Source organism: Monodelphis domestica, chromosome 5, assembly GCF_027887165.1.
Source record: "Monodelphis domestica isolate mMonDom1 chromosome 5, mMonDom1.pri, whole genome shotgun sequence".
NCBI lineage: Eukaryota > Metazoa > Chordata > Mammalia > Didelphimorphia > Didelphidae > Monodelphis > Monodelphis domestica.
The window spans coordinates 285,287,600-285,300,348 of record NC_077231.1 but is presented as its reverse complement, the minus strand read 5'-3'; the positions used below and the strand labels follow the sequence as shown (position 1 = coordinate 285,300,348).

The 12,749-nt window shown below is 37.9% G+C and overlaps 1 protein-coding gene across 3 annotated transcripts in view; it reads right to left on the bottom strand.

The window, feature by feature from the left end:
• Positions 1 to 5,055: 5,055 nt before the first annotated feature.
• The window catches only part of NPHP3 (nephrocystin 3), a 41,972-nt gene continuing 34,278 nt past the window's right edge, over positions 5,056 to 12,749 (bottom strand). For 2 of the 3 annotated variants that reach the window (XM_001369327.4, XM_007505096.2), the window contains 4 exons: positions 11,402 to 11,642; positions 8,496 to 8,621; positions 6,958 to 7,073; positions 5,056 to 6,296 (listed from right to left, as the gene is read on the bottom strand). In XM_001369327.4, the coding sequence (XP_001369364.1) occupies positions 6,116 to 6,296; positions 6,958 to 7,073; positions 8,496 to 8,621; positions 11,402 to 11,642 (664 nt within the window). In that variant the 3' untranslated portion in view covers positions 5,056 to 6,115. Of the gene's footprint in view, positions 6,297 to 6,957; positions 7,074 to 8,495; positions 8,622 to 11,401; positions 11,643 to 12,749 lie in introns of those variants that run through there. The other variant, XM_007505097.2, reaches the window with a different exon arrangement.

The window sequence follows — 12,749 nt, the reverse complement described above, 5'->3', positions numbered from 1 at the left end:
TTCATTTGTTCTGCCATTTCTCTAAGATTGTTGAAGACTTTCTGTCACTATTACAACATAGGCTCAAATCTGGCCCAGATAATTTCTAGTTTTGTGATCTTATGCAAATCACTTAACCCACATTGCCTAACCCTTATGACTCTTCTGACTTGGAACCAATACTTAGTATTGATTCTAAGTTTGGAGATAATTGATTTATATAAGTAATCATAATAAGTGTTAAGTATGGAATTCCCACATGGAACAGAGGGATAGAAAACAATTTGGTTATTTTTTAGTGGCCAGTTGTTTCCCTAAATTGGTTGGATTGAGTCACAGCTCTGAAGGGGAACTAGCTTCCTTGTTTTCTGGAAGCCCCTCCAGCCTTGAAGTTTTACATCCTCTACCATCTTCATAAGATGAATGGGAAGTGATACCTCAGAGTTTATAGTGATTTTGAACAATTTTTTCAATTTCTTTTCATTTGTCTATTTTGGGATGGATTCTAGGATCATAGATCTAGAGCCCCGCCAATTTTACAGATAAAGAAACTGGCCCAGGGTTGTTCAGTTGTTCATAGTTCCACAGGTAGTAAGAAATAGGTCTTGGAACACATCTCTGGCTTCAGAGCCAGGCTTTTTCTACTATGTTCCACCTTTCATTCCACACATACCTGAATAAGAATCCTCTATTAAAGCCTATTTGTCATGAGGCCAGCTGCCTTGTGAGGTTCCTTATTTTGCTTTGGAATAGCTTGAATTGCGAGTTTTTCCTTAGGTCAGAAGCTTTTATTTGCCTTTATGCAACATTCACCATTACTCCTAGTTCTGACCTCTTATGCTTATTCCCATTAAGTCCTTTCTGCTCCAGGCTGGACAGCCCTGGGCCTTTCCCTTGAACCTTCATAATCTCAAGGTCCTTTATCATTCTGGATGCTCTTTACTTACCAAAATGTGGTACCCAGAACTCAATACAACATCCAGATAGGGTTTGATCAGCAGCAAGGAGAGAGATTCTGTCTCTTCTATCATCCCCTATATCAATTCTTCTTGTGACCACATCAGTTTTTCTAGTTGTGAAGATGAGCCTGTAGTAAACTGAAGTTTCCACACCTTTCTCAGATAAATCGCTATTCAATCAAGTTTCCACTATTTTGTACTGAAGTTGAATTTTTGAAATCTGAAGCATTTGTCTTTATTCAATTTTATTCTTAATTGTTTCAACTCACTGGATGTTTTTGTATCCTGTCATCTGGCATGCTGTATGTCTGGTCTGGGACTCTACTATCTCTCTCCCCACTTCTACTGTCTTACCTGTGTAAGGATAATTTTAGCGTTGTGACTTAAAATCTAAATTAATTGGTCGCCATGGGATATCCCAAATAATAAAATACCCAAGTCAGTTGGAAATTATGGTGATTTTAATTAATATAGAGAGAAGGAATTAAGGAGAAGAGAAAGGGAGAGGAAAGTTAGTTTAAACTGCTCCAGCTCAGGCTGAGTGTGAATTTTAAAACTACTCCACCCTAATCAGATCATACTTTAAAAGATCTGATTTAGCTATTTTCTGATCAGTAACAATACTTGATTTAACAGAATCAAGTCTTGGGAACTCTACATTTCTCCACCCTACTCAGTTTAGCAAGATCAGGATGCCTGCACCATACTCAGAGATTTAATTATCTGAGGAAATGGCCTCAGCAGACATGTGCAGAAAAAGCGGACAGACCCCTGGGCTGTCCTAAGTCAAATTAAGCTATCATTGGTTCAGATCAGACACAGGAAAGTGACGTAAAACCGTCTATACAAAGCACGTCACTGGCTCTCTTCACTCTTTTTCCCTGGAGAGGCAACTCTGGCTGGCACAGGGCTAGGTGTTCCGACATCTTGGAGTGGTGGAAGTTATTTGTCTGGGTTTGGCAGTGAGTTTTCCCTTGAGCTGATTCAGGTTCAGGCATCGTGGCTGAGCCCTCTTGGAGTTCAGGCTGATTCCTTCCTGCTTCACACTCCCAAACCTTACTTTCTAGATCTCCTAATCTTCCAGCCCGGTGCCAGCCAGGCAGGAGAAATCCTACTCCCTTTCCTTCTTCTTCCTTCTTAATCTCCTCCACTATATCAATTAAATCACCATAAAATTTCCAGCCAACTTGGGTATTTTATTATTTGGGATTTTCCCTGGCGACCAATTAAATTTAGATTTTAAGTCACAATGCTAAAATTATCTTTTACATGAGCCAGGCAGGAGTTAAAGGCCCTGACCAAAGGGGCCTCTCTGAGCCCAAGGGGAAAGGAAGTCAGTCTTACCCAAGTCACCACGAGACCATCTCAAGGGAGCTGTCTGAGTGAGCTCCTCCAGACTGAGTTCCAGGATCGAACAGGCACCCAGGCTGCTCACAGGAAGTGATCAGCCAGATCCACCTCTCCGGGGAAAGACAGTGAAGAGAGGAAGTGACGTGCCTTATATAGACGGTTTTACATCACTTTCCTGTGTCTCGTCTGTACCAATGGGAGCTTAGCTTGACTTAGGACAGCCCAGGGGTCTGTCAGCTATTTCTGCACACATATGTTGAAAGCCATCCTCCTAGATACTTAATTCTTGAGAATGGGTGCAGACGTTTGTGACCTTGTTAGAGTAAGTAGGGTGGAGCAATGTAAAGTTCCCAAGACATTCCTGATCAAGTATCTCCATTGTTACAATCAGGAAATAGCTAAATCAAATCTTCTAAAGTATGGTCTGAGTAGGGTGGAGTAGTTTTAAAATTCACACCTGCCTCAAACCATCTGCTTAAACTTTTACATTCAAGGCCAAACTCAGGTGCTACCCCTTCTATGAAGTATTCTCTGATATTTATCCTCTGCTACCCACATTTCTCACAGCATTTTGAACCTGTCCCAATTCACATTTCTCATATTCTGTCTGGTTATTAGATTGTGTTAATTTCTAAATCAAACTATGAAGGGCCTCTTATTTTTGTTTTCAGACATCTAGTTCAGTACCTTGTATATGTTGGCCCATGTTTGCTAAATTAAATGAATAATGATACCTTGCATTAATAAAGCATTTAAAGTTTGCAAAGTGCTTCACAAATATTGCCTTATATTATTTTCACAACTATGGGAGTTGTGTTCTTTTATTCCCTTTTTGCTGATGAGGAAACTGAGGCAGAGAGCAGTTAAGTGACTGGGGCAAGGTCATACAACTATTAGGTGTCTAAGACAGCTTCAAAATCAGGCCTTCCTAACTCCAAGTCCAGCTCTATCCACTATACCACGGTGATTTCAGTTGTATCCAACTCAGTGACCCCATGGACCTTAGCAAAGATACTGGAGTGGTTTGTCATTTCCTTCTCTAGAGGCAGGGGTTAAGTGACTTGCCCAAGGACACACTGCCAGTACATTTCTGAGGCCAGATTTTAACCTGGATCTTCCTAACTCCAAGCCCAGAAGTGCATCCACTGTGCCATCTGGCTGCCTTAAATGCATTCAATTCATTGTTAGAAGAGAGATTTCTTTCATGTGTGGAATGGACTGTATGGCCATTGGGGTCACTTCCAACTCAAAATCTATGATGCTTGGTGTCAGCACTACATGCCAATCCAGACTGAAGAAGCTTTTTGACTGTAACTACTACATTTTTGCCTGCTTTCCACTAATGCTTACTAACTACTGTGTATGATACTCTATAACACTATGTAAAAGGTTTTTAAATGTACAAAAGAAGTATCCACTCCCACAAAGAAAAAGAATGTAAAAGAGTAACAATGAAGCCTTTTTTTTTCCTTTAAAAATGTATATAGAATAGAGGGACTTGTAGACTAATTTATCAGAGAAGAATTACAAAATTGGGCTGATGTCAAAGTGAAATCGCGTAACAGAAAAGGTAATTCAGGGTGAACCTCTCCCGAGCCTGCTGTGAAAAAAAGGGTTCTAGAATATTTAGCTGAAGTTACCTGCTTTGTTTCAGGGAAAGTGAAATGATAAATGTGTAAATGGAACCCTGACTAGTTAGCTCTTCAAAAAGAACTGGGTCTTACACAATTTCCCAATTTTATTTAAATAATCACTGTTTGCTTAAAAAAAGCTTAGCAAAAGAAGTAATTCTCTTTTTCAAAATAAACTGCTGTGTAAAATAGCCAGGATCCATTGCAATATACATAGACACCAGCCTGTGTGACCTTGAGCAAGTAACTTAACCCTATTTGCCTCAGTTTGCTCATCTGTCAAATGAGCTGGAGAAATAGCAAACTGCTCCAGCAGTATCTTTGACAAGAAAATCTCAGGTGGATTTTGGTTTTATATGAGTATTCTCTTACAATAACCAATATGGAAGTATCTTTTACAGGATAATATATGTAACCCATATCAAAAGGCTTACCATCTCCAAGAGTGGGGAAGGAAAGAGACCATTTGGATCTTAGAATTTTGGGGAAATTATTATTTTTTATTATATATAAGTTATTACATGTAATTGGGAAAGTAAAGTATCTGAATAAAGGGGAAAAAAAAGGAAATCCCAAAGGGGATCACAGAGAGTCAGACTTGCCTGAACTGATCAAGACACCCTAACAAGCATTTATAAAGCATCTACTATTTGCTAGACACTGTGCTGGGGCTGGAGATACAGCAACAAAATTCATCAGTCCTGCCCTCAAGGAGTTTATGGAGACACATACGTGCATTGACAGTTGTTTGGGGTGAGGAGGAGCTACCAGGTGGCGGGAACAGGACAGCCCTCATGCGTGTGTGAGAAGAGCTTTGAAGGAAATTAGGGGTTCTAGGAGGTGGAAGTGAGGTGGGAAGGAAGGAGTGCACTCCAGGTGTGGGGGCCCAGCTTGTGCAAAGGTAGGAAAGTTGAAAGGTATTCTCTAATAAGGCCAGAAAGAAAGGCTGATGCCAGATGGTGAAGAGATCTAAAAAAATGCTAAATAGGATTTTTGTTTTTAATCCTAGAGGTAACAGGGAGCCATTGGGGTTTATAGAGCATGTGTGTGACATGATCAGACTTGTGCTTCAGGAAAATTGCTTTGGCAGTCAGGTAGAAGAAATCATTTTTAAAAATCTAGTAAAAACCAGGAGATAAGGATGACAATTTTGCATTTTTATTTTAAAAAACAGAATACAGTTAGGTCATTTTCACCTCTGCAATTAAGGCATGTTTTACATATCAAAAACCACAGACAAAAGATATAAAAAAAATTCTATTCTACATGACAGTGGATACAAAATAACATCCAAGATGCGAGGTAGCAATCTCTTTTATATGGTATGATCACCTTCTTAATACTTCCTTTCCAGTACAAAAGATGGCAGATATGTGTTTCAAATAAAAATGATGAATGGAATGATTTTGCATAAGTATGAGAAAATGTCAGTTATAGTTTGACAAGTCAAAAACTTGATTAGAAGAGATTTGGGAGGATGAGGTATAACACCTTTCTTATCTCAAATATTGAAGTATTATGATGAACAGTAAAGAAATGCAGGAATCTTTTATGAAGATGTTAAATTTTTTTAAAAAAGGTTATTCTATATTATCATACTGTTCTTAAGAAATGACAGCAGAAAAAAGCATGATAATGTATCAGGCAATGTTTAACACCAATCTTTCATGTCCAAACAGTTAAACCAAGATATATTATCTCTTAAATCCTCAAATTCTCTACGAGGTAGATAGGGAGGTAGGGCTGCTTCTCAAAGGAATAAAACTTTGAAAAAGATGATGATGTTGATTTCTAGAATAACAAAGTCAACTAGAATCCTTGAGTTCTTGAAGTAAAAATTGACTGATCTCATTCATAGCAAGAAGCATGAGGCAACTCGATCTACGTATTTTAGAATTGTCATATCCTATTCTCAAGAAAAGTATAAAAATATTTTAAAACCTGGTGCAAGGCATCCAAGTTTAACTTGGATTCTTTACTCTCAGAGTCACCTTGTCCCATACAAATACCATAAAACACTAGATCAGCAAGAGACAGCCAGGGACAAATAAGTAAAAACAAAGCAAAAAATTAATACAACCTTTTCATGACTTAAAATACTCATGTCCCAACCCTTCAATATTTCATTGTAAAGTGCATTGATGTTTGCTTTGGTTTGGAGTAGCTCATTAGCAAGTATTCTTGGGACAGAGACTGTTACCTTTGTCCATGGAGAAGGAAAACATTAGGGGAAAGTGTTGTTTTTAGACTAAAGGTATCTCCACTTGAAGAGTGTCTCGAGAGAGCGTTTCCTCCAACCAGAGATGTTTCTGCTTCTTTTATCTCCATTGCTCTTTTGTAGAGTTCTGCAGCCTTCTCAAAATCTCCTCCTTCATAGCTTAAAGAAAGGGAGCATAACTTTTAAAAGCTGTGATTCTAGCGACATGATTATTTAGAGTCTAGATGATGAGGTGGCAATGTGGAATAAAGCTGGGCATAAGAAGTCATGTGATGACATTTCTAATCAAGTGTATTTATTCACTCAGAAGAATGAAAGACAACATGGAGCACAAATAAAGGAAATTCGAGGACTTGGGGATCAAGTTTTGAGAAAGCAAAGTTTTGCTGTTGCCTTTTCTGTTAATTTTAGTCATTTGGGGACAGGTTCCCCCACACTCTTCCATGTGACAAAGAAAAGTGTCATAAAAGAATAACAGACATATTGGACATCACATCAACACTCCTCTCTTGTCAATGAGCAGATTTTTCACTCAAGCTTCATTCAATATTAGCCTGGTGGAAATCAAAGAGCCTGCATTATCTGGGCGGTTGCAAATTTAGGGTAGAAAATAATAAGTACTGGTGATTTGCTTTCTATTAACATCAGAATGTGAAATTATGTTACTTAGGGAGGAAGGAATAATTCTTTCCCCCAACCACTCTCAAACATACTTATCAGAAAACTTTCTATATTCATTTGTAAAGTGAGCAAAAAAATTAAAAACACTCACTTTTCCCCCAACAAGAGGCCAATTATATGAAGCTGACATCAATCTTACCTAAGCACAGCCAAATTTTTTAGTGTTTCACCCACTCGTGGGTGCATCCGACCCAAGCTGTCTTCATAGATCTTTAATGCTCGTTCATACAATGGCAGGGCTTCAATAGGTTTTTTCTTGAAGTAAAGAAATAATATTGTTTGCTAATATATGATAAATATGTCAAAGTGCTGAAATTAATACTCATACATTAAAACAAATTATGTTAGTATGCACTTAAAAAGAATATTTTAGGAAAGATACTTTTATTACAAGAATAAAGAAATGATTCATTAATGAGAACTATGGTAAGGCTACTAGATGACGAATCCTGAATTACAGTCCTAATGTATTTACTGATTTGACCTTAAGTCAATTCAATCAGGTTAAGTCTCCCAAGTTTTATTTGCCTTGTCTGCAAAATAGGGATGATAACTCTTGCCCCTTTCCTTGCTTTGATTCATTACTTCAACAATTTCTGATTTCATATGTAGGTTTTCCTTTTTAGAAACTCTATGACTTAACAGTCTTTGAGAATGGTTATGGGCTGGAAAATTCATGCAGATCAGAGCTGTGCACGCGATTTTGAACTGAACTCTGACCAGGGTTGGTCCTTTGATGATGGATGTTCAACCCAGCACCAGCTCTGTATTTCAAGTCTTCTCAGTTTTGTAAGAGCTGTGCTCCATTGGCATTCCCGTCAAGAGCCTACAGTGACCTCTCCACCATGAATCAGCATCACATAAAGCCCCTAAAGGGCAGCATTCTTTCCCTGCCTCAAAAGTATGAAGAGAATGGAAGGACAATATGGAAGGCATAAAACTCAATCCATTCTATCATTGCTTGGTTGAATTCATCCATGAGGCTCACTTGATTCCATCTTCTAACAAAACTTGACTGTAATTATTTTTTAAGTTTGTGTACATGTAAGGTAGCTTTAGTCCACTACTGTGGGGAAAAGAAAAGAGAACTGGACTTAAATCAGAAGTTTGGGCTTTGGATCTAAGGTCTGTCTGTATCCCGACTCCTCTGGTGCCTTTACTGACTCTGAGCCTTAGTTTCCTGCTGTGTCAAATGAGAATGTACTTACACAACTGCCTGTTCTCATAAGTCTGTTGTGATAATTAAGCAAAGCAGATGAGGCTTTTTAAACCGGAAAATGCTATGTTTGCCTGTTACTACTACTAAAATCATAAAAGGTTTCTTGATGATATTCCAAGGGATTTATCAAAATTTTAGTTTTCTTGAACTTATTTTGACTTTAAACTTTGTCTTACATTTCTTTTAAAATATATATGTATTTCACCAGATTGGAAAGGCTTAAGGTATGGCTTGGCAATAGCCCATATTTAAAGACCAAATGAGCTAAGCTTGAAGAGGCCTATTCCTGAGAGCCCATCTACCAGATGATGAGTCTTTTCCTGGTGTCAGCAGCTCAAGACATTGTCCACAACTTTGGGCTGCATCAGGGGAGACCACATTCACTGAGAGCATCCTGGATCTTTTGATATATACAACAAAAGAGGAGATTTGTAAACGTTAAAAGTCTTGGAGCTTACCATTTGACTGTAGAGAACAGCTAGGTTCACCAAGGCAGTAGCTACACTAGGATGTTTTGGGCCAAAAGATTTCTGACGTATTTCTACAGCCAACTCATAAAGTGGCACAGCCTTGTCAAGTTTCCCCTACAAAATAAGAAATATTAAGGAAATAAATTACACCATGTAATTAAATAGCTAATTAAAAAAAGACATCTAATGGGGGAAAACTTTTCACCACATAATTATCTCTGGTCTCATTGCTCAAGGACAATTATAAATATTTAATAAATTGACTAATTTCCTTCAACTACTTTTAACATTTCATCCATTTCTTAATTCAACAAACATTTATTAAGCATCCACACCAGGCATAAGACAATGTATATTACATGCATGCTGAGGACACAAAGATAATAGTTCTTGCCTTAAGAAAGGTCAAAATCCTACTGCCTTCCAGAGGTAAATGAAACTGAGAAAGGGGAAATGGAAGTTCCAAAATGTTACCAGTTCCAGGTTTACTACACCCCACATGCTTGGCACATAGTAGAGCTATATGATGCCAGTCATTTGACATTTCCAAGATTCTGCTGGCATGCTCCCCAATATGCTAGTACTCAGGGCAATGGAAATTGGAAAACTGGACAGAGTTAAGTCCTACATAAGAGGAAACTGTAAATATTTGTTACAATATGAACATTTCATTTCAAAATGAAAGAAGGGTAGGACAGGGCAGCTAAATGGCTCAGCTCTATGGTTTGAGAGCCAGGTCTAGAGACAAAGTTCTGAGTTCAAATCTGGTCTCAGATATTTCCTAGGTATATGAACCTGGGCAAATCAGTTCACTCCCTTAGAGTGGCCCTTACACTCTTCTGCCTTTGGAACCAACAACAGTACTGATTCTAAAATGAAAGGTAAAAAAGGTAAAAAGGAAAAAAAAGGTAGGACATTGGCCAGAATTTGCTATATGGTCTCCTGGAAGGACATAGGCAAATATCCTTAATTCTTAATTTTCCTTCTCTTGTGTAGATGTCAATTTAGAAATGCCTAACTCTATAGAACTCATTTATTTATTTACCAGGTGAATTTATTCTGGTTTCCTTCTTATTTATGTATTTTGATGTCAGATACTTCTTCCATGTTGGAAGAGTACTCAACCTGGAATAGAAACTCCCTTTGGCACTCATTTGAAAAATATTAAAATAAGCCCTACCAAACAAGAAGGGTAGTTTTAACCAACTAATAATTAAATGGCAAATTAGAAACATGTGTTTCTTTTGGCAAAAGAACAAAATTAACCTTTATTATCCTTCTAGTGACATGTGAAGACTTATGTTTTTGACATGAGTTGAAAGTGGTCACATGAACTAAATATGAAGATTTTCCACTAACATACATCTTTCTCCTCCTCAACCTCAGCATTAGTGTTATCCATGTGTTATAAAGAGTCTTATTTAATTTCACTCTAAGGGCAGAGTTTTTAGATAAGAGTAGGTTACTTAATCTCACTCTCTCTTTAAGAGCGGTTTTTCTAAGGACAGATTTCAGTTAAGACTCCTCTCCATTTTCTCTGTCTTCCGAGGAAGCAGGGTTTCTGGGGATTTCAATGTCGTTCTCTAAGTCAAGAAGATCTAACAGTTACTTTTGAGAGTTCGGGATATAGATGCCAATTTGAGAAAGTCTGGTTCCTGAGGGCTTTTCTCAGAATTTTGAGGGAAGAGTTTTCTGTGTCTGTGACAGGCAGTTCATAACTGGCAGTTAATAGAAGAATTACTTTAAGGAGTTTGTTATTGATTTAATGTTCATTGATTAGTTAGAAAAGATAGATAGGGAATTTAATATTAGTTAGAAAGAGTAGATAAGTTAGGCCTGCTTTGCCAGGCAAGAAGATTTCTTAGATATAGGGTTTTTAGAGATTTTTGTTTAGGATTTGGAATTTTTAAGAGATATATTATCCTATTTCCTATTTCTACTCTCCTCCAAATAAACAGATGTTGGTGGTGTGCCAAACTGCTCTCTGCAACTTTTATCAGACTCCTATCAATATTGACTAACTCTAACACAGGGCAGGTGTTTTGTCCTCATCTTTGAAAGCCAGATGCCCTTACCCTTTATGGAGTTCTGGCAACTGGGTGATTTACTATGTGTGTGACTGGCCCTGATTCAGGGGTTATGTTGGGTGTGGAGGCACCCAGTTCTTTCTCATTCTATGGCAGGGGAAGGCAAGCTTCAGTAAGACCGCCCCAAAGACTTGCAAGTACAGACTAGGTGCTGTGTGAGGATGGGATCACTGGCAAACTCACAGAGACCACTGAGTACGTCAGACAGGGAGTGGGAAATCAGAGCTACATCTTTTAGTACATCAAGGATCTGGAATTACAGCTGCTACGAGAGTGACTTCAGAACTGCAAAGATATTTAAGAGTGGGGCCATGGCCTCAAATCATCTTGCTGCTAAAGGTATTAACATTTATGGCATATACTTTAGAAAAACTTCTTTTGTAAGTTGTGAATCAATTTAGGGGCTTCCAAGATCTTGTCTAATTAAAGAAAGAGCCTCCTACATCTTGTCTCAAGCCTCATCTTATAAATGAGGAGACTAAAGATCAGGAAAATTAAGTGCTCTGCCCAAGGCTGCACAGATGGCCAATGGCAAAACTGGATTCCCAGGCCAATGGGTTTTCCTCTAAGTCACGATGCTGCCCTTTTTTATGTCATCATTTTACAAAAGCTCAAACCCCAAATGCACTTTTATCTATCTCTCTACTTTACAAAATAGAAAGTCAAGCGTGATGTAACAGCCCAAAGAAAGTTACTTATCGGAAAGAAGAGCAATTGTTTATTCAACAGTACTGGTGACTTAAATGGAATATCCTGAAATACACAACTTGTGCAGACAGAGCAGGCGTGACTAGAATGAACACAGACCACTTTCTTGTACAGGATTGCCAGATGCTTCCCCGTGTACGCCAGGGAAGGGTGGTCAGGGGCCAATGCCCGTCTCCTGATGTCCAGGGCTCTTTCGTAGAGTTCCTCTGCCTCTGCGTACTGCTTCTTCTCATTGTAGAGAGCAGCCAGGTTGTTCAAAGACTGCGCACAGTCAGGATGGTCTGGTCCTAAGACCCGCTCCCTCATTTCTAAAGAGCGCTTCAGAAACAGGTCAGCGGCCCTGGGAACAGTCAGAATCAAACAGTCTTTAAAGGCAATCTACTCAAGTGAAATGAAGTGGAGAATTAGGCAAATAGTTGTATATTTCAAAACAGTGAGTAATGGTTTGGAGAACAGATGTTCCGCCCTCCTACCAAAAAACAAAATCCAAAAGAATTTTCTTACTAAAAGCAAATTTGGGGGCATGAATTATATCTAAGTAACAGCCTCAATGTTCCATTTCACTTTAATTGTTGAGATACAATCTATGTTTGCATGGGATTTTAAAATGATTTAAATTTTTTTGTATATTTTTTCTAATTACATGTAGAAACATTTTTAAACATTTATTATTTAAAATTTTGAGTTCCAAATTCTCTCTCCTCTCTTCTCTCCCCCCTCATCATTTGATATAGGCTATACATATGCATTCATGATAAACATATTTCAAAATGAATACTTTAAAAACAAAAGTTCTTTAAAATTCATGTTCCTCCTTTGGGAAAGTCTAGAAAACTTAAAATATTCCTAAAATATCCAATTGCTAATGGTTCTTAAAACAGTGGGCTAATGTGTGTTGCTTTTAAAAAAAATTAAACCCTTACTTTCTGTCTTAGGAACAGTACAAGTATAGGTTCCAGAGTAGAAGAGAGCTAAGGGCTAGACAATTAAGGTTGAGTCACAAAGCTGGAAGTGTCTGAGGTCAAATTTGAACACAGATCCTCCTGTCTATATAGCCTGGCACTCTAGTCACCCCGAATGTTTGTAAGATTTTTCTGAAATCCAAAGGTTTCAATGAATGAATTTTTTTCTAAAGTATATAAATTACCAATACAAACCCCTTTCCAGACAAACAAACTAAATGGAAGAAAAGCAGCCATAAAAAATGTTCTATTAATTACTAATTCTATATTAATCCCCAAATTTTTTTGGCCACAGTTTCAGATGCTGTAATTTTCTATATAAATTTATTTCTCATGAATATATTTAACATATTTTCCATAGCTTACTTGATTCAATCCAAGGAAAACCTTTTAATTCGAGCTAACATTTTTCTAAGGGTTGAGAGGCGGGAGAACATGAGCAGCATTGGGTCAGTGTTGAAGAGAGCAGTTATATGGCTGAAATC